The sequence below is a fragment of the Copidosoma floridanum genome, unplaced genomic scaffold, assembly GCF_036245765.1.
Source record: "Copidosoma floridanum isolate Cflo_tuat_1 unplaced genomic scaffold, Cflo_Japanese_pri ptg000018l, whole genome shotgun sequence".
In the NCBI taxonomy this organism is placed as follows: Eukaryota; Metazoa; Arthropoda; class Insecta; order Hymenoptera; family Encyrtidae; genus Copidosoma; species Copidosoma floridanum.
In genome coordinates this window covers 28133-50594 of record NW_028321895.1, presented here as the reverse complement: position 1 = coordinate 50594, position 22462 = coordinate 28133, and the positions used below count along the sequence as shown (strand labels likewise).

General features: G+C 32.6%; 1 protein-coding gene across 1 annotated transcript; it reads right to left on the bottom strand.

The window, feature by feature from the left end:
• Positions 1-296: 296 nt before the first annotated feature.
• On the bottom strand, positions 297-1759 carry LOC149374588 (uncharacterized). Its single transcript, XM_089592476.1, has 2 exons — positions 1549-1759; positions 297-439 (listed from the first exon to the last, which is right to left on the bottom strand). The coding sequence occupies exons 1-2, from the start codon at positions 1742-1744 to the stop codon at positions 297-299; spliced, it is 339 nt and encodes a 112-aa protein (XP_089448602.1). The 5' UTR covers positions 1745-1759.
• Positions 1760-22462: the final 20703 nt, after the last annotated feature.

Below are 22462 nucleotides of genomic sequence, written 5' to 3'. Positions count from 1 at the left end.
AAAGTGGTGAAACCCCTATTCCGTTACACCCCACTCGATAGGCGTTCGAAATGAAAGGTTTCAGTTAAACAAATAAGAGTATTTGAATATTAAAAAAATAGTACACTTGCTGTAAGAATTTGATATTCTACATAGATATATACTTTACAGCTGTACTCTTACCTTTGTAGAGATTCTGAGTCACAAATGATTACGTAGTGTTTTAGTGTTTCAGGTACAATAAGTATATAATAGTCGTCAATAATTATATTAAAAAATTTATTTAAAGTTTTTATATCTTGTAATTTTACATTTTACTAAGAGGTTTTTTTTTCCTTCAAAGATTTTATGTTAGCATTTATTGTAACTGAAATATAATGTTGTAGCTTTGACACTCTCTTATCTACACCAGCTTTCTGAATACTTGGATCCTTTTTTCGTACGTAATACTCCAATAACACTGAAAATGTAATATTTTAGTGAAACAGAGATAATTAGTTAGTAACGCACAGAAAGCATACAAGTGAAATAAAAAAATTGTCGTGGAAGATGTAAAAAATGTGAGGGAGGAGATAATACAAAGATTGACTCAGCAAACACAGTTAGGATGCTATTTAAAAGACTAACACATAGAAATAAGAAAAAGTGTTCTTACACACAAAAGCATGAATGCAAAGACTTTTTTTTATTATAAACCCATACATACGAAGATGCGTTTCTTCTTTCAAGTTTACCATATGGCTTTTCTCTCAAATTATCAAATGGTTTGTTGATCAAACCCACATGTCCGAAAAAATTGTGTCAATAAGAACCATACAACCATTTCCTACAGAACATTTTGTCGTCGTCCATTTTAATTAGAGGTTGTTTAATTTAAATTATTAGAATTTACTTCTTCAACAATAATTAGTTTTTCATAACAATGATTATTGATAATTATCATTGTTTATTCAAGAACTGAATTCTGATGTCTTAAACACGAAATTCTCTAACATAGTCATGTACATAATTGATAATGCAAAAGTAAATGTATTTTTTTATTACTAATAACGTTTTTCAGAATTACAAGGTATTTTTTACAAAATTCTTGTTTTTTCGATGGTTTTTTTTTTTTACATGAATTATTAAAATAAAATTTAATTTTGAAGATATCTTTACAAACAGCTTCAGAAAAACGAAAAATTTTTAAAATAGAGTTACATCAAACTAGAGAATTGAATGATGCAAAGATAAGAATACAAAACGTTTTGGTACATTGTACATACAACAAAATTATCTGATCTAAATAAAAATTTAATATGTTATAATTTAATTAATAATATAATCAAATACAGTTTCAAAAATAAGTTAACGATCATAGGTATGGAGGCAGGAGCTTACTACTAACTTCTTTAAAGCATGCAGACGAAGGCATGGAATTAAGGATGTGAACACAAAGACAGGGCAATGCCGAGACTGGGGACATAGACGTAACAACAAAATTTCGGGTACACTCATAAAAATAAAAATATACATAAATAGGGATAAAGATAAATAAATAGGGAGATACATATAAATATATATATTTACATTCGAAAGCATCCATTTGTTTGGGAGGTATTGCCTCTCGACGATTGATTCCTTTCGGAGTTCGAACATTTTCGCCAGGCTTGACGCACTTCGAGGCTATTTCTTCTTTCGTGTAAAAATAACGGATGAGGGCTTTTGCAAACTTGCTGTCATCCTTTTTCTTGAATAGATCTATCCAGTCGTCTTCAGGGATCATGATGTCGTGTTTTACATACATTTTCTATACACAACCAATAAGAGATTGGAATCGCACAAATACGAAAATAGCAATATAATATGGATAAATATACAGTAACAGGACTACCTACAAATATCAATTCATACTCACGTAAATTCCGGTTTTCTTATTGAAAATGCGTTCTCGGAATTTTAACTGACTTATCTCTTCCATATGATGCTTTTTTGATGGTCTTACAAACACTAACTTACATTTCTTGTTTTCTGGCCCATCGCGGCTTGAACTACTTTGAATGCCTTCATTAGATTCACTTCTTTCTTGTGGAGTCGTTTCTTTAGTTCCAGTTATGTCATTATTATTACTCTACAACAAAATAAAGATTTATCGGTGATTTCAAAATGTTCACTTCAGTCATAAGGGAAGGTTCGAATACAGATTGACTTAATCGCAAAGTTTGCATGTAAGTGCTTATGTATTCTTGTATCATGTGCATATTGGAAAACTTACCTCGCTGTCATTTGTGTAATCTAATTTACGTTTAGCACCTGACTTTCGTTCTATTCCTGGGCTTTTGTCGGTCGGCATGTCTTGTTGTTCAGTATATTGACGTTCATTAGATCGAGAGAGGTTGTCGGTCTGTCAATTATACATACGTTAATTTTTTTAATTACATTCAAAAACTTTTGCTTTATAATTACTTTATAAGAAAAATTTGTTTGTATCTTACTTCACTATGATTGGGTACTTCGTCATCGTCGTTATTCTAAAATCAGAAGTATATTTCAAAGAATGAAACATAAGTACAGGAGGCTTATTTTAAGCATTTATTGGGTTTATAAAACGTGTCAACACGTGCCATTTTGTGTCGGAAACCATGTTGGATTTTCACTAACGTTACACAGCTCACTGTATTCCACTAGTCATTCCCCTTAATTTGATGCCCATGTTAAAGAGGTTGTAAATGAACAAGTATTTCGACATTTTGTTTCTGCCGCCATTTTAAATTTTTGATGACGCTTACTGTATTTGACATGTACTTTTGATATCAATGTCAAGGGGATTGTAAAGAAAGAGGTAATCAGACATTTTGTATCGGCTGCCATATAAGATTTACCATAATTGTAAATGTGGTCTTCAGAACCAAAAGTTTGTGAAAAATTTCAGCCTGATCGAATGTTGAAAAGTGTTCAAAAAATCGATCGCAAGATTTCTCCCAGAAAGACAGACGTACAGACAGTCAAGCAGACAGAATAGCAAGTTTAAGAAGAGCTTGTGAGAAATTCACATCGATTTCTACGTCGAAATAATGTATGCAGATTTTTTTGCTGCACGCAAGAAATCCACGTGGATTTCCACGTCAACATCCACGCAGGTTTTTTTGCTGCACGTAAGAAATCCGCGTGGATTTCCACGTCAATATCCATGCAGATTTTTTTGCTGCACGTAAGAAATCCACGTGGATTTCCACGTCATTATCCATGCAGATTTTTTTGCTGCACGAAAGAAATCCACGTGGATTTCCACGTCAATATCCATGCAGATTTTTTTGCTGCACGTAAAAAATCCACGTGGATTTCCACATCAATATCCATGCAGATTTTTTTGCTGCACGTAAGAAATCCACGTGGATTTCCACGTCATCATCCATGCAGATTTTTTTGCTGCACGAAAGAAATCCACGTGGATTTCCACGTCAATATCCACGCAGGTTTTTTTGCTGCACGTAAGAAATCCACGTGGATTTCCACGTCAATATCCATGCAGATTTTTTTGCTGCACGTAAAAAATCCACGTGGATTTCTACGTCAATTTCCATGCAGATTTTTTGCTGCACGTTATAAATCCACATAGATTTCCCAGTAAAAATCCACATGGATTTCCCTACAAAAATCCACGCAGATTTCCACGTGGAAATCCATCCAAATCCACGTGGAATCCATCTCAATCCAAGTGGATTTCCACCTGGATATCCACGTGGAAATCCACGTGGATTTCCATCTGAAAATTAACAATAGGGTATGAATATGACACATCTAATGAGCTGCCTAACCTTGCCTTGCTTATATTGAATTATTTTGAGTTTGTATTGAAGATAATGTAGCTACCACTCTAGGCTTACTTGCAATGGATAATGTTTACTAATGTTGGACAGAAAGTATCAATTTTGTAGATTACTACATAATCATAAAACTGTAATAAATTAAAATAGAATCGCTCTACCTGTGATGTGCTCCAAGTCGGTATTTTCAGTTTAGAAGCTTTTAAGAATTTTCTGTATGATCTTCTAGTGTATTAAAAAAACAATTTCTATTGATAAGTTGAGTCTATAACATTAACAGCTTTTTGGATTTCACATCAACTAAAAAATACTACCACGGATTGGGCGTGTACACTATAAAAAAAAAAAAATTATTAGTGCTGAGAAATACTTGATAAGTGGACCCCCTTTAAAAAGTTTTTAATGTTTCCTTACGGTACTTTACATAACGGTTTACAGTAAACTATCAGTAATTAACAACTATTTATATCTATACGAGAGTATGCTAGAAAATACACGGACTACCATCATACAACAAAACATCATTAATTTAAATATTATACGTCTGGGTCTCCTCAAAGGTACCCCTCTCCTCCCTAACAAATATCCTTATCTATATTATATCTAATAAGAGGAGAAAATATTTATATTTACAGTGTTTAACAGCCATAACAGTAATAAACAGAAAAATTCTAAAAAGTCTATGAACATAATTATTTGATGCTGTACACATAAATATACAAAAAAGTTACTTTCATTTTAAATAAGAGGAGCCCTATGTTTTTCAAGGTTGAATATTTTTATAATTTTTAATTAAAATGCGTAAGTAGCAAAGTTTAGCGATAGTAGTGAAAATGGATAGAATTGACTAAATATTGCAATATTGATTTCTTTCTATATGTATCACTATGTATTAGTTTATTGTTCATATGGATATTTAATTGGAACTCTCTACGTTTCTCAACACCACGTTAGTTTTCTCAATAACCCTTTTTCCCTACAACTACTAAGGGATAAATGAAAAATTCGTCTATTTTCTCCACTATTCCAAGCTATGGCCCCTACTCCCCTGCAACTGTCAAATCCACCATCGTTGTTTTTATTGATAACCCACACCTTTCATGATTTGATTGATGATAATTATATATGTTTTTTAAATAAAAAACTGTAATATTGTGATGTATCATAGTAATGCTATAGGTTATTACAGGCAGTTTCAATACGCAAGCAGATGTAAGAACATAATCATAGAAGCAAATAGAGAGATCATTGTAAAAGATATATTCTAAAAGGAACAAATAAAAATACTTGAAGAAGATACCCAGACATGTATACTGAAACAGCGATTAAGAGATGAATAACTAAAAACATTGTTATGACTTATCAAACATAAGTAAGTATTTGTCGCCTTCATACGTCAACCGTGGTTACTAATTTTTTTTATTCGCTGTATCTGTTTGCACCTTACATTTACGTAATTTAGTAGCTGTTATCAAAAAGAACATCATATATTTTAAACAGTTTTTAAAATTTTATCTTCTGTTAGGTATCATTTGAAAGCTATTGATGTATTTTAAACTATACGATAAATAACCCAAATTTAAGAGCCAGTAACTGGCCACCCCATGTTAAATGTACATAAATCGAGGTGGTCGGCTACTAGTGCTCGCAGAAGTGAGGTTATGTACACATTTTATTGACAAGTGCTCTAGTACTAGGCCACCACTTTTTCAAAATTATTTTTTAAAGTCTTGAACTAAAAAATTTATCTTCATTGCATTTTAAAATGAATTATTGATAAGTTTTTACAGTAATGTTATCCTGGCATAAATTAGTATTAAAGTTTATTCTTATAATGGTGTTGGTGGCCAGGTACTGGTCGCGGCCAGTAACTAGTGCCTTTACCTTATAGTTAATTATTTGAGAACTTTGTTTGCTTCTGGTACATAAAAGTGAGATAGTTATATAATTGGAATGTTCTTATCCAGCTTTAATAAAATCTGAGAACAAGCACAATTGGTTGGAAAAAATTGTGCTTCAAAAGTTAACCAATCAAAATTTACAAAGCTTAAACGAAGAATATTCTACATTACTAAAATGTCATTAAATAGTAGAAATTGTGCTGAATCTAATGGTACCTTTGTTTATACACTCAACCAGACAAATTGTTAAAAAATTTATGCTTACAGTTTGCTCTTTTCACTAGAGTCGTTATGCCAGGCGTATTAAAATTAACGATTTGCAACTCTTATCAAAAGTGTTGGATATTTTAAATATACAGATGTTGTAGATTATAACCTTATCAATCCAATGATGTCTCACAAAGAACGTATAAGTGGGGTGAAAATAAAAAACAGTCTCCCAAAACCTACAATGAACTCACGCAGTCATAAGTGTCACGTTGTTTACAAGTTTGTTAGTGTATAAAATGCTGCAGCACTGACTGAACTATTTGTTTATATATATTATCTTACAATATAAATTATTCTACAAAATACCCAGGCTACTCCGATGGCTATCACAGGAGAGTTGTTGACGTTGAATTGTACATTATTCGTAAACGTACTGGTAAATTACTTTTAATATTTAAACTTCATTGCAATACTGCTGCACGCACGATGCACGCTACATTTAAATACTCGCACACTAAAGTTACGTTGAAGAGCCACGACGTAACAGAAAATAGGAAAATCTTCCGACTTATTATGCATAACGTAAATAGAGGCATTCCTAATTATATAATTATCTATTACTAGCGGACTCCCGTCTCGGCTTCCCCAAATTAATAATTAACAAAACCATTTTACTAAATATCAAAACCCAATCACCTTCTGTAACAATCAAATTCAGTGCAATCAATCGACTCTTGTTGTTTATTCTTGTCACCGGTGCCGAGGCATCACTCATTAAAGAATCTGTCATTCCACCTAACATCATAATTCGTCAAGATACTATTTTGCACCTAAAAGGCATAACGAACGCAGAAATTAAGACCCAAGGTTACATCATTCTTAGCTTTCATGAATGCTTCTTCGAATTTCACATAATAACGGATGATTTCCTCATAAAAACATACGGCCTAATAGGAATCGAGATATTTTGTACTTATTAAGGACAATATCATGACTACGAAAATTACTTAAAAATACGAAATTACGTAATACCCATCGAAACCAGAAAAAATAACACAAAGCATTTCCAAAAACATCGTGAAAATTCCATCGCATGCACGAGCATTCCGTACAAGTTCTTACGCGTTAAAGACACAAAGCACTCTTACTCAGAATCTTCAAAAACTGCACAATCTGAACCCACTTGTAATCAAGAAACAAGACATCCCGAATTATCAAAAATCTCCGAGATCCAAAATCATGAAATATAAAACGATACTCCGAAAGCCAAAATCTAAAATCATGAAATAAAAGCTATTATTACAAACGTCAGAAGCCAAGATCAAGAAATAAAAAATTGTTTTACCAACACTGAAATTCGAGATCAAGATACAAAAACTTCCGTAACAAACTCTGAAATTTGTAATCCAAAAAATCAGAATACAAACAACCATGAAACAAAAATTCAAAACTTAATACTCATTAATAATCAGTATCCATATTTAAAAATAAAAAAATTCAAACCCCATAAAAAAATATTGAGAAACTGACAATAATTATAAAAGCATTAAGTTTGAAAATCATAACAACAATCTGTATGCACAGCATCGTGATACGAATAAAACGGATATGGAAAAAGAACTCTTTGAAAGCCTCAAAAGCTAAGGAAAATTATTAATTTACGAAAATAAAGACCCCTACTTCATTATGTATTTAAACCTATTAAAAAAATACGTAAGCAAAAAGTATCTAGAAGGGCTCTAAACATTGCAAAAACAAAAAAACAATTAAAACAACAAAATCCTTAGAAAATTATACAAGCAAACGATCGTGCCAACAATTGCATTAAAAATCTCAAATTTTAAATAAACGGAAAATGTGTGGCACCACAAGCCATACAGGAGCCTTCACGCATCAGTTGTCGTAAGCAGCAGCTTGTTGTTAACGTGAAGCCCTGTCTACACGTGCAAAACTTTCCAGTGTGGTGGCTTCGTTCATAACCGCTCCCCACCCATTATGCCTCATCAAATTCAGTACCTGGATTTGATATACGTGATTGCTCTTGCATTATTTACACACCATTTTGCTGCAGAAGAATTCGCTAATTGCCCCTGTTCGGCAACACCAGCTCAGCCGCCATCTTGCCTACGCTAGCGCGTGTCCTTCCCACCCTTTTAAAAAATTTTTACTTAGCGCCTCAGGCAGCTGTCAAGCGCTGCTTCTTCTCTTATCTTCACCATCCTGAAATCGACTGTCGAAGTCGTTACAGGCGTTTCACCCTCCACCCTGACCAACAGTGAATAGGAAGATGAAAAACGCAAGCAGATTGATGGAGACCATTCACGTGCAGAGCGCGCAGATCGCCAAGCACTCTAAAAGGAACAGGAGGCTCTTGCTGCGTAGCTAAAGCAAATAGCTGAGCAAGAGACCCAAGAATCGGCAAAGAACGTCTTTGAGGAATAGCAGAAGGAGCCCACTGGCTATCAAACACCAGATACAGATCTCACCATGACTCAAACTACAACCAGACCTAACCTAAAGGGTGGGGCAAACTGGGCACCTGCCCAGGGCGCCATATAGGCAGGGGCACCAAGTAAACGACAACGCAAAACACTGTAGTATTGTAAAAACCATTTTTTCTAGTTAAAAATAAGAAATGTGAGTATAAAACTTAAACTATTATAATGAACTAATTAACCATTTACATTCTTAAATTTTGTTAATCATATTATCCTTGAAATCAGTAATACTTGAGTATCAATATTAATAATATCAATAATAAACGATTATCAAATAAATATTATTAATATTCTACTGAAGTGTCGCACGGTATAACTCAATTCGTCTATTAATATCTTTCCCAATAAAAATGTGTTGCGCAACAGTCAATTAAGATAAAGTTTTTTTACAACATTATTTAATTGGATTACTACTATTTGGAATACTTTATTTCTACGTAATTACATACACACATACACGCACACAGACACACTTGTAAACAAATCTGTGCGTGGGACATTTCACGTGAACTGAAACAGAACAAATTTTTCCTTTAAATTTCGGGGATTGGTAGCACTGGATGAAAACGCTATAACGTTATATTTTCAGATTTTCGAGTATCATTTTTACCGTTAGCCACGGTCACAAATATTAAATTTTTCACTTTGACCGCAACCTTGTGAATTTCAGGGGAAAAATTATATGGGTCAAAAAAAAAGAAGAAATACGTTTTCGTTAACGTTTTTTTTGTAAAATACGATAAAATTATTTTAAAGTTTTGTAGGTCGTACTTTCAGCATATTACGGTAGTTTTTTACTTCAAAATCAAAGATTAGGAGAGTATGAAATCTCTATAACTTAGTCTTGTTGTTTTTTGATAAAGTACATACCCAATTGAAAATGTTTACGTAGTTTCGTTATGTATTTGAGAACGTATCAAAAATACGTCATATCAGTACGTAGTGTTCGTTTAAAATCTTTTGTCACTAAGTTTTATATTGTACTTTGCAGTCATAAAGCTTATGACTACGTGAAAACAGTTTGACAATATGATAACGACGGGCATTAGCATGATCGTAATACTGATGTGAAATTATAAAAAAAAAAAATTTTGAAACATATATCTTCGTCCCTCACGCAAAGTGCTTTGCACCCTAGGGCCTACTTTCCGTCTACTAGTTACTTTTCGCCTACGGGCAAGAAGAAACATACTTGCCCTGCTGGACTGAAAGTTTGCTCCCACGCTAAGGTGATTGGCGGGAGGCAAGTGTGCCCATGGGTGCAAAGTTGCACTTTCCACCCTCGATATAAAAAATGTTGCTCTTACTTCGGGCACAAACATACAACAATTGTACCCTTTAAGCGCGCAAGTGCCTAGGTGAGAAATACTCTGCTGTAATATGCTAGTTACCCAACCTACAAATTTTCAATAATTTTATTGTATTCTACAATTTGCCCAATGAGAAATGTTGTATTAGAAAAAGAATTACAACTATAACAAAAATTACTATATCGTATAGGACAGCTGAGACACACTTGCCTTATTATAAAAATAACCATGCTACACAGTAAAACCGGATTGTATTTAAATTTGTTACTTGACATAGTAGTTCTTACTCTGTGTAGAAATAATTTTTATATTAAAGTAAAATAAGCAATATATATATATATATATATATATATATATATATATATATATATATATATATATATATACATATACATATATGTTGTACATGAAATATATATATGTAACTAGCAAAACATTAGGATTAATAGTTTTTTTGTACATAAATATTCTTTCAATTTTAGAATACAGATCTGTAAGTTAGTATCAGTAAGTATCGATACTTACTGAAGTGTTTTAAAAATATTTTATTTTAAAAGAGATCTGCAGTGACTGGGAATTAAACCTTCGTCTTTGGTAGATTTTTTGTGGACAACACTGTTAACAACGAATAATCAGTCAATTTTAAATTTATTGTTTGCAGGTATCCAGTTTTAACCATTATGAATTAAAAATATGTTTCTTGTCATGATTACAGTAACTTATCCTTAAATTTGAAAATCAATAGGCGTGCATACCAATAGCTGTTGTACAAACTTACTTTTGATCATAGTAATTTTTACTTTACTGAATGGCAATGCAGTGAAATGAGAAATTTTACTATGTCACAGAACAAATTCTACTTTTAAATGTGGAAAATTTTAAAACGATCAGAATAAAATTTTTAATATTGTGTAGCAAATATTGTACTACCACAATTTTTACCATGTTAGACATAGTAATTTTTATTTTACCGTGTAATTATTTTTGTACGGCTGCTACACAAAAATAATGACTTTAAATACAATAAAAATTATTTTAAACGTAACCATTGGCGTCGTAAAATGAGTATGTCTTAGCTTTTCTGAAATGTATGAAAATTTTTAGTACAGTTATTATCCTTTTCTAACACCATTTTTATGAGCGCAGTCAGATTAAAAAATTCAAAATTGGTGATCGTCACGGACGGCGAAGATGTTCGTCAAAAAATTAGACAAAATTACTAAAGAATTTTCTCATGAAGTACTTATCATCTGCAAAATTTGTAGGGCTATGTAGGGTGACAAACTAGTCAGTTTCTCAGGGTTCCAGAATATTTTAAGCCACCCCTGAATTATAGTAGTTTGTATGATTTACCAAATGCAAGCTAAGGCCTAGCATACTAAAACAGATAAATAATTTTCTGACGAATCTTGATTATTCGGAATTATAGCTCTCTTCGTGATATCTCTATCATTTAAAGAGATACGGGCGTTAAAATTTTGGCTATTTCTTAAGCTTAAGACTTTAGATTTGGAGTAACGTCATGCCATTGTTGTCATTTTAAGTAATGTCATATACAGTCCGGAAGATTATTTAAATTATTTACATTATTTATGAAACGATCAACAATTCTAAGCTTAAGAAAAGTTAAAAACAAATTTTTTTTAAAAATTTAGTGATTTAAAATTCAGGCTTATTCCCCAATATCTCCATCATTTAAATAAAACAGTTGTGTCATGTACGATATAACACCTACACATACGTGCGCCCTCTCTTTTTGGTACCTACTAAAGACGATTGTAGTGGGAGAGAGCGAAGAGATAAGCAGATAGGATTCTGAAGGGAGCTGGGCTCTCTACGGCTGGAACGCGACACACTCTTCTCTCGTTTTGCATAAATAAATATGTTGATTCTAGTTTCTTGTCTATTTACTTCGTGCGCACCCCAAAACCATAGAGTCCTACGCAACAGTATTTTAAGGATTATGCTATTTCTAAAACTACAAATTTCAAGCTTAGAGAAACGTCCATGGCCTTGTAGTCGTTTGTAGTGCTGTAGTAAATATTCTACAATAATATTTTAGTTGTTGTAATAATGTTTTAAATGACGGCTCAGTCCTAGTACAGACAAATTTAAAAAATAATTTTATCAGTTTTAATGATACATAATTGTTGCTTATTTTGCAATATGTCAGTTATTTACAGAAATACAGGCATATGAAGCTTAGGCCATTTCTTACACTAAAAATTTCAAATTTTGTGTAATGCCATGGCTAAACAGTTTATTCCAGTGGTATATGGAAACGATTTAGAAGGTTATTGTAGCTACTTAAATAATTTCACAAACAATAGCCCAGATATGGTACACGAAAATAAAAAGAAATTTTATTAATTGTAATCAAACATATGTATTGCTTATTTTGAGATATCTTGATTATTTGTATTGTTATACTTTGACTATAGTACAACCGAAATGGTGTTGACAACGATAGTCAAGGACTAGTATTCACGAGTTATAGAAAATAAAATTTTTTCTAATTAAGTTTTGTTAACCCTAAATAATGCTCATAAAAAAAAGTTTTTATAAATTTAAATAATATAAATTTTATACTTATTTTGCAGTATCATCGTTATTCACGGAGTTATGGGTGTTTATAGTACACATTATTCATGTTTATTTAGAAACAAGTGCCATTTATTAAATGACGCAGGGGGCTTGAGTGTTCTTAACAATAATATCTAATGTCATATCACAAGCAGATGCTATTATCTACATGACTTTTCTTTCCAGGAGTATTCTTGTTTTTAACAAATAATAGTCTTAAAGAAAATTCAAACGGATCAAACAAATTGACATCAAACACTTGAATTATCTTATTTTCAATGTATTATAATATATTATTTGAAAAACAAATGTTACTAACCAATCAACAAAGTGTGCTTTAATTCTTCATTTTTTATAAATCATAATAATAATTGTTAAACAGGTGCCTTCAACTAAGTGACACGTGCATCCGGGTCTTTTTTTTTAATAAATGATAATGTGAATAATCACAAGCATCATTAAGTTAATGACTCAGTGCCCTAAAATCTTCTCGTTTCTTTATAAGTAATTATTTTGATTCGTAACAAAGCACTATTTGACAAATGTCTCTGTGCACTTAAGTCTCATTTTTATAAATTATAATGATTTTGAATGAAAAGATGCCTTAAACTCAATAAATCAGAATCTGATTCTGAGAATTTTTATCGAGACTCATGGCTAGCTCTTCACCTAGGAATATCTCAAGGGTAGAAGCTGTATGTGCCTTAAGAAAGGAGCGCAGAACTAGTGTAAAAGGATGGGGTAAGGATTAGGTTGGTCAAATTGGGATAAGGATATTTCGTCTAATAGAGATCCGGCTTGTAAGTTCTTCGATATAACTTTTTTTCAATAGCTAAACATGGTTGGTTCGTTATTTAATGATCTTTGAAATCGAATAAACTACTATAGAAACAGACACAAGCTGTGTCGTATGCTTGTTTATCTGGATAATTTGATACAAGGTATAAATAAGGTTATACGTACAACTGTTAACTGACAAATAATTGGAAAAATGAACAAAAAAGAAGTTAATTCTAACTCTAACTGGTACAAGTACTGTTTTATGCCAGGATGTACAAATACTACAGCGAGGATCTATCAAAGATTTTTTTAGTCGTCCCAAACAACCCGTTAAAAAGAAAAGTTTGTCGCGATGCTGTAAGTTATCCAGAACAAAAATTGAGAAAGATTTGTTACTGTTGTGAAGATCACTTTGATGTACGTATGCAAGCAGAAGTATTTTGAAAGAATTTTTGGATTTTCTGATTATCTATAGTTACAGTAAAATTAAACCTTTTCTTAAAGCTTAATTGCAATATTTTACAATACTCCATGTTATGGTAAATTTGTATAAGCTTGAATTAATCCAATATGCTAAAATGCTACAAAACCTTTGAGTTTTTACGCAACGCATTTCCATGCTTCCATAGCACTCGTTAAAATAAATAAAATTGAACATCACATCTTGATCTAGTTTTGGCAGATTTTCAGACGTTTCTTTAATAATTCCTGGATTCAAAGTGACTTTAGTACTGATACACCAAGTGTCAACAAGTCTCAGTAAACAAAAATAGTCAGTGATCTTCTTCGAATGAAGCGTATTCCAATGATGAACAATGACGTCTCAAAGCAAAACCTGACGTCATTAATGGCAAGTCAAGTAAACCTAAAAAATTCAGAGGTTTTTACGCCACTGTCACGTGATATCGATTTGAATGAGAGCTTGAACAACGTGCTCGAAAAATACTTAATTTTTTAATGTATGCACTATTTATTGGTGATATTAAAACTCATACACGTTTGATTAACATTACGATAGCAATTTAAAGTATAAGTGGACTAAATCCTGCTGCATGCAAGTTCTCTATTGAGTAATGAAAGATGGGCTGTGAGATAACTTGCCAGATTTAGGATTAACACCCTTTACTCAATGTTAGTAGAGGTATTCCTAAAGACACTAAAAATATACAACGAGTTAGAAAAGTACAATAGAAAAAATACTTTGATTTTTTTTTGAGTTAATGCAAATAAGCAAGCACGAGCGATAAGTAACAAAGTTTTTCAGTATTATTGTGAGAAAAAAATTCGTGACTGGGCGTGCAGTCAACGACGATATGTAACTGAACTATGTCTTAGTATTTTTTGATAAGGAAGATAATTATTTTGCAATCGAATATCAACAATAACTGACCCAACTTTAATGTAAAATTGTTTTATAAAAAAATTTATAGAGTAAGCAATTATTAAAGATAAGTAATTTAACTGTTTTAATATTCTTGAAAATAAACATTTTATTTTTGGCGAGCAAGCATCGACATTAAGTAACCTAGCATAGATACGAATAGCGTTTTGTAAAAAAATTAATTACTAGGAAAGCTAACATCCGTTTAAGTCACCAACCTGTATTATCAGTGGTGTTCAAAAAAAATTCAAACAATGGATGAGCAACGATCAGCAGTATGTAGCAAAATAATTTTCAGTATTCAAAAAAAATTTAATAACTGGGCAAGCAAGTAAGTTTGACGATCAGTAACCGAATTGTTTGTTAGTAATGAAATGCTTAAATAAAAAAATTAAAAAATTTAGTCGAGTAAGCAACATTGATAACTATCCAAAAAAATTTTTAAGTACGAATGAATAAAAAAATATATTAGCATGCAGAGAAGTAAATACTTATCTGCAAATTTTTTTCGTCATACAATATGAGAAAACAGATTTTTTTTTTTTAACTTTTTCTAATATTCACTGACATAATAAACAGTTTTATTACTTATTTTGAGATGCTTACTCAATCTGATATTTAATTTATTTATCAAATAGTACAAAAAAGATTGTTGACATACTCAACATCAACACTTGCTTTTCCAGTAATTAGATTTATTTTAAACAATACTGCTAAGCCGTTTGCTAAATATTATCAAGGCTAGCTTACCTAGTAATTTTTTGAATATTTATTACTACAAAAAAGTTACGATGGTCATTGATAATGCCTGCTAGCCAGAAAAATTTTCTTTTCATTAAACAATACTTATAAAAGGTTTAATTCCTCGTCAGCAACATTTCTTCGCTTAGTAATTACGTATTTATTAACAATAACGATTAAAAAACAGTTTGTTCCATATTGCTAATACTTGCTCCCCTATTATTATTATTATTATTTTTTTATTTAACACTATTGATAAACTGTTTAGTCAGTTATTATTGATCATTACTCTTCCAGTTATTAGTTTTTTATTTAGTTACTACTTATAACAGTTGGATTACATATTGTCGATGCTTTTTTCTGAACAAATTTTTTAATTTAGGAATACTCGAAAACAGGTTACTTACCACTTATAATCACTTACTCAATAAATTTTTTTATCATACAATACTGCATAACAGTTCAGACAATGCTTGCTTACTCAATAATTTTTTAACGAAACATGACAAACTAACAGTCTGATTACTAATGTGTAATGCCACCTTACCTTGCAATCATTTTTTTTATTCAACTGCTGATAAATCAATAGAACTACAAAGCTATAGCGTTACCAAAAATTCAGAATTGTTGGCCAAAGAAATAACTTAAGCGTTTAAGACCTATATCTCTGTAAATAATGGTGATATCGCAAAACGAGCAATAACTTCAGATTATTGAAATTATAAAGCAACAAAAGGAATCAGCCACAAATCTCCATCATTCAATCTGTTGATGATTTGTTCCGTTGCTTTACGTTTACTGGTCTTTCGCCAACGCTTAGAAAATAATTTTTAGAACAAAGACAACCATTCAGACAGTCTCTTACCTGAACACAAATGACAGCCAATCCATAAATTTTAATTTACGGCTAGAAAAACTTCCAAAACTTTGAACACCCAAATCTCTGTAAATAACATTGATATTGCCAAATAAACAGCTAATTTAATGCAAAAAAAATTTAGTTTAATTTTATCCTACGTATATTAGACCCAAGTGTCGATTGTTAAAATATTTTATCAACTACATTTATTTTCTTGGATTACTTTAAGCGACTGCAAAGCCTGGATAGTTTTGAAAATTTGATTCGATTTTGATGGAAGAAATAGTCGAAACTCATTATGGCCTGTAACTTCATAAATAATAGAGATATTGCAAAATAAGTAATTGATTTAAATCACGAAAACTAATAAAAGTTTTTTGGTTATCGTTTTTTGGTTATCGTTTACTGACTCTATGCATATGACGGGGTCATTTTTCATATTAGCCCAAAAAACACCAAAACTCGACTCGATGTAAAATTTAAGGTTTTAGGCTTGTTTTAATGACCTGTGTACGTATGTTTGTGTTTCATTATGTTTTATGCGAGGAAAAAGGAGAGGACGACGGAGACATATAGCCAGTGAGGCGAGGAAAGAGAAGCGCGAGCGGAAAAAGCGTCAATAATAAGAAGAAAGGTGCATTTTAAAGGACTATAAGTGATGTTATGTTAGTACTGTGTGCGCAGAGATATATATACGTATACATTTTAGTGTAAATCGGTAGGTTTGTGGGAGAATAGATGGGTTGACGAACCGTAGCAATTATTGTAATTATCGATTGTATTATGTTTTCTAGGTCTTGTGTAAAATTGTAATGCGCCGGGAATATAGAAAGTTGTGTATATACGAGTAGTTAAGGGAAAGAGCGAGACATGCGCAAGCTAGGTCTTATGAGAGAAGTAGGGGACAGAAAGAGATAGAAGAGATTTCGAAGTAGTAGGACGCGAGCAGCGAGACTGAGAGGACTCTTTGACGGGCCTTCGAGAGGGAAGGATGTAGAGCGTGTTACGACTTCCCTCTCTTTGAGTATAACCCCGGTTAATTTGTGGTGGTAACAATCGGCTAAGAATATTATCTGTACCGAGGAAACTCTAAGATTAGGAACCAACCTACAAACAATGATTGTGTTTATATGTCGGAGGGCGGGTTCGTGGCCCTGTGTAAAAGAGCGAAATTGCTCAAATTGCCGATTATATACAACACTTAAAAATATTTATTATCAAGTTTCAAAATTTATTTGTTGAATAATCAATTAATTCCTGCACCATATACAGCAATTGTTTATTGATTATTACTTTATTGAGTTCTCCTGAATATTTCCTTAATATAATTAATTTAATAATTTAATATCTTTTTCAACTTATTCAATATTTTTCTAATCTAATATCTTTTTTATTTTTTTCCTGTCCCTTTTTGGGGTTCAGATAATATTCTCAGTTTATTAAACGATTTTAAATCTTAACAGCTATTTTTCTAGTTTTTATCTTAAACTATAAAAAGGAACTCGCAATCTTATGTGGAGGGGAAGGTTTGCTTAAATAAGTACAATCAATTTTTTTTTAATTATCTTATATTTATTCAATCATATGATTCTAAGGAAATTATATCTTAAATTTTTACATGTATTAATTGTAGTTGAGTGATCGCAATTTTTTTACGTTAATAAAAAACAATATATAATATACTCGACAATTCACTTAAAATTTATCCGCCATTTTAATAGAAAATTTTACAAAAATGACGATTTGAATTTTCCCTCCTTAGTATCTCTGCTTGAACACGTTAGGTTAGACTAATGCGAAATTTTATTACAACCGCAGAAAGTTAGTGTTAGGTAACTACCTATCCGACCAAGTCACGTAAGGTTAGGTCGTTCTCAGGGCCCTTGGGTGTCTTGAGCACTGCTCAAGTCATCAACCCATGAACTTCGCCTAAGAACGTGGTCGCTAACCCTAGTGCCTCGACTACTTGGGGATGCGTCGTCTCCACGCTTAAAGCAGTCGAGCACCGAAAGTCTAAGTAGGTACCGGTTAGTGGAAGTGTTACCTTGTTGGTGGTGTACACACTTACTTTTCAGCTATCGGCCTTCGTACTTCGTCTCTTTCTCTCCCTTCGTGCTCGTCGCGGTATTGTACCGGTGCACGGGAAAGTTCCAGGTCTGGGTGAGCAACGGATATACCGCGTCCCAGGCTCGCTGGAAGATGAACTGACTCTTTATTGCGCAATGGTGCCTTTTATGCTAACGTTATTTCCTTTTGAGTAGCAGGTTTTCCCGCGCTCTAGCGTTTTCTTAACGTGCTAGACGCACATTCCCCGCGCGCGGCGTTCAAAGTTGAATTTGAAAATAGGAATTTTTTATTGAATGAAATATATGTATGTACAAAAAAATTTGAATTGTCTATTAGACGGATTTTTTATTCTAAGAAAATATAATAAATAAAAGAATATAAGTATAAATGTAAAGCGTGTATTATAAATTATAGATAGTAGAAGTGCCCCCTCTAATTTGTGAAAGTAAAAAAAATTTTTCTTTAAACAAATTAGGTTTGAGGAATAAGTTTCGTTTGTTATTATTAACATCATTTCCTTTTAGATGTCTCATTTTTTTAACCAGCAGGAACTTTTTTTTAGAGGTAATGGGCTCCTTTTCGAGGCACGTTTGCAAAAGAATTTTCTTTCTATGGTTACATAATTTATACAGGATTGTCCCTTTTAGTTTATACCGATTATATTCCTGTCCATTTATTATGTTTTGTTTGGTTATGTGCCATTTTTTATCGTTTGATCGTACGTTAGATGTCAATTTTGATTGTTCAGGTATATTATCGTTTGGTTTTCTTGCCAATATTTTTAATGTATTGAAATCCTCGGTACTTTTTCGGTCCTTTTGATTGATATGTCGGTTTAACGGAATGGCTACCACGGTTTTACTCCTCTTGATTAATGATGTTTTAAAACTGTAATCCAATATATACGAAGGAAATTGGTGTAATATCGAAACGATTGCTAATACTTTGATCTCTGTGGTAGAATAATTTTTCTCTGCCCCCTGTATTGATCTATTTGCAACGTATATTCCTCTTTCATTACCATCGCATGAGATGGCTCTGAGTGCGATTTTACTAGTATTTATTTTTACTTCAGCCTTGGATTGTTTTTTAGCTTCAAGAAAAATTTTACCAATAAATCTACATGTTGGAAACTTAATTACCGGAAGAGTAGGGAAAATTTTCCGTGCGTCGATATTTTTCTCATAAATGTATTTAAATGTACTTGGTAATTTACTTCCCGTATCTATTAATGCCTCCAGCTTAACCCTTTTAATTTCAAAATTTATTTCCGGGCATACAAAAGCTTTATTGGTCAACAGATTTTCGCTGTGTGGTTCTTCTAGCAGTGTCTGTCTTAAATCTTCGAATACTGTATGTATTTCTGGTTTGACCACTGAACAACTTTTTATTTGATTTTTATGGCAAATTGAGTAGGAATGGCATGCATTTGTAACAATGTTAGACTTATTCTCCTCAGTCACTTTTTTTTCAAGCTGGTTATCAAATGGAACCAAAACTGTATATGTACGGGGTATCAAACATTCTTGAGCCTTGATAAGTAGATTCCCTTGATTATTGTTAATTTTCGACATTATTTTTAAATTTTTCTTTCCATATGGTAGCGTGGTAGTGTGTAAGGTGTTTATGTTATTTTTTTGTTCGGACTTGGATTCATAATTTTTTAATATACTTGTCTTTGTAATGCCCCCTCTGATCGTTGTATCCCATGAAGTATAGATTTGATAATCTTTAGGGGTTTGGGATACAACGTCTATTCGTTTTCCTGATTTGGGATCTCTTCAATTAAATTTATTTGAGTTCCCTGGGTCCCTCGATTGTATGAGCTACTTTGTGGTCTTTCTACGTATGGTCGATTGGAACTATTATTGTTGTTGTTTGTTTGTTGGCCTGAGTTCGTATTTCGGTTTAAGGTGGTATTACTTGTATTGTTATCGCGGTCACGCCAATTGCTATTGGGTGGGTTTGGTGTTGAGGCTCGGAAGTTGCTATGATTCCGCGTAGGGCTTGAGTTTATTTGTCTCCCGGAATCTATGTATGAATTTTCTCGAATAATAATCGAGCTATTTAACGCGCCTACTGTATCCATAGAATCTAAGAGTTTTATGAGATCGTCAATTTTGTTAATTCCCCGAAGAATTATAGACTGTTGTATGACTTCGTCAAAATGATTTGCGAATTTCTCAACGGCCTCCGCTTCAGTGGGTGGTGCTGATAACATTTTCACGTAACTATACAAATTTAACACGTATTCACTACGGCTCATATTATTTGTGGCTTCGTATGCATTCCATTCGAGCGCTCGACGAACTTTAGCTTGAACCGTCGCGTTCCAATATTTGTTCAAAAATAAAGTTTCAAAATCATTCATGGAATTTATTCTTTCTTCGATGTGCTCAAACCAATCAAGTGCCGGGCCTTTTAATGCTTGAGATAATACTAATTTAATCGTGTCAGTTTCTATGGAAGTTATTTCAATGTAAGTTTTTAAGGCTTTAAGGAATTTGATTGGTCGATCACTTGCAGCTGCGCTAAAAGTGGGTAAATCTACTTTCAATTGAGAAACTCCTCTGCCTTGTACGTAATTTAATTTTCGGGTGATGATCGATTCCACGTCTTTTTTTTGTTGGGCGATAGCCTCGTATATGCGATCATCTTCCTGTTCTAAATTGACTATGGCTTGAGTTTGTGCCGTGACTATTTGATTGAGTTTTTGGAATGTTTGTGTTGTTTTCCTTATGTTTAGTGCGAGTTGATCGAATTGTTTATTTAAGTTATCGAGTATTTCTGATTGTCTAATAAGTTCTGCCTGACGTTGTGCGTTTTTAGTACGTATTTGATTTTGTGTTTGTGTGAGTCGTTCTATATGGGTCTCCAGTGCATCGTACGTATGTGTAAGTCGCATCAATTGTTTTTTCAGTGTGTTCGTTTGTGAGATGACTTTATTTACTTTGTCAATAATTTGTTCCGAATTATTCTCGGGGTTGAGAGGTAGGATTTTAGCCATCAGCTACTTTTGGACCCCTATGACCTCGAAAATATTTCCATCATTTCCACCAACTGTATTTGGCTGAGGTGACTCCTCTAATGGAAATATTCCACTTAAGTTATCTTCGTTTTTCCCGTGGATCTGAGCCGTTACTTGTTGTGTTTCTTCATTATTGCCCCCTCGTCGTGTTTTAACCATTTTTAAGACGAACTAATAATATAAAACGTTTGATAAAATTTTTTGCACCTGTTTAAACACTCCCTCTTACGATTGCGAGTCCCACCAGGGGTACCATTTACGACTTCCCTTTCTTTGAGTATAACCCCGGTTAATTTGTGGTGGTAACAATCGGCTAAGAATATTATCTGTACCGAGGAAACTCTAAGATTAGGAACCAACCTACAAACAATGATTGTGTTTATATGTCGGAGGGCGGGTTCGTGGCCCTGTGTAAAAGAGCAAAATTGCTCAAATTGCCGATTATATACAATACTTGAAAATATTTATTATCAAGTTTCAAAATTTATTTGTTGAATAATCAATTAATTCCTGCACCATATACAGCAATTGTTTATTGATTATTACTTTATTGAGTTCTCCTGAATATTTCCTTAATTTAATTAATTTAATAATTTAATATCTTTTTCAACTTATTCAATATTTTCCTAATCTAATATCTTTTTTATTATTTTCCTGCCCCTTTTTGGGGTTCAGATAATATTCTCAGTTTATTAAACGATTTCAAATCTTAACAGCTATTTTCATAGTTTTTATCTTAAACTATAAAAAGGAATTTGCAATCTTATGTGGAGGGGAAGGTTTGCTTAAATAAGTACAATCAATTTTTTTTTAATTATCTTATATTTATTCAATCATATGATTCTAAGGAAATTATATCTTAAATTTTTACATGTATTAATTGTAGTTGAGTGATCGCAATTTTTTTACGTTAATAAAAAACAATATATAATATACTCGACAATTCACTTAAAATTTATCCGCCTTTTTAATAGAAAATTTTACAAAAATGACGATTTGAATTTTCCCTCCTTAGTATCTCTGCTTGAACACGTTAGGTTAGACTAATGCGAAATTTTATTACAACCGTGGAAAGTTAGTGTTAGGTTACTACCTATCCGACCAAGTCACGTAAGGTTAGGTCGTTCTTAGGGCCCTTGGGTGTCTTGAGCACTGCTCAAGTCATCAACCCATGAACTTCGCCTAAGAACGTGGTCGCTAACCCTAGTGCCTCGACTACTTGGGGATGCGTCGTCTCCATGCTTAAAGCAGTCGAGCACCGAAAGTCCAAGTAGGTACCGGTTAGTGGAAGTGTTACCTTGTTGGTCGTGTACACACTT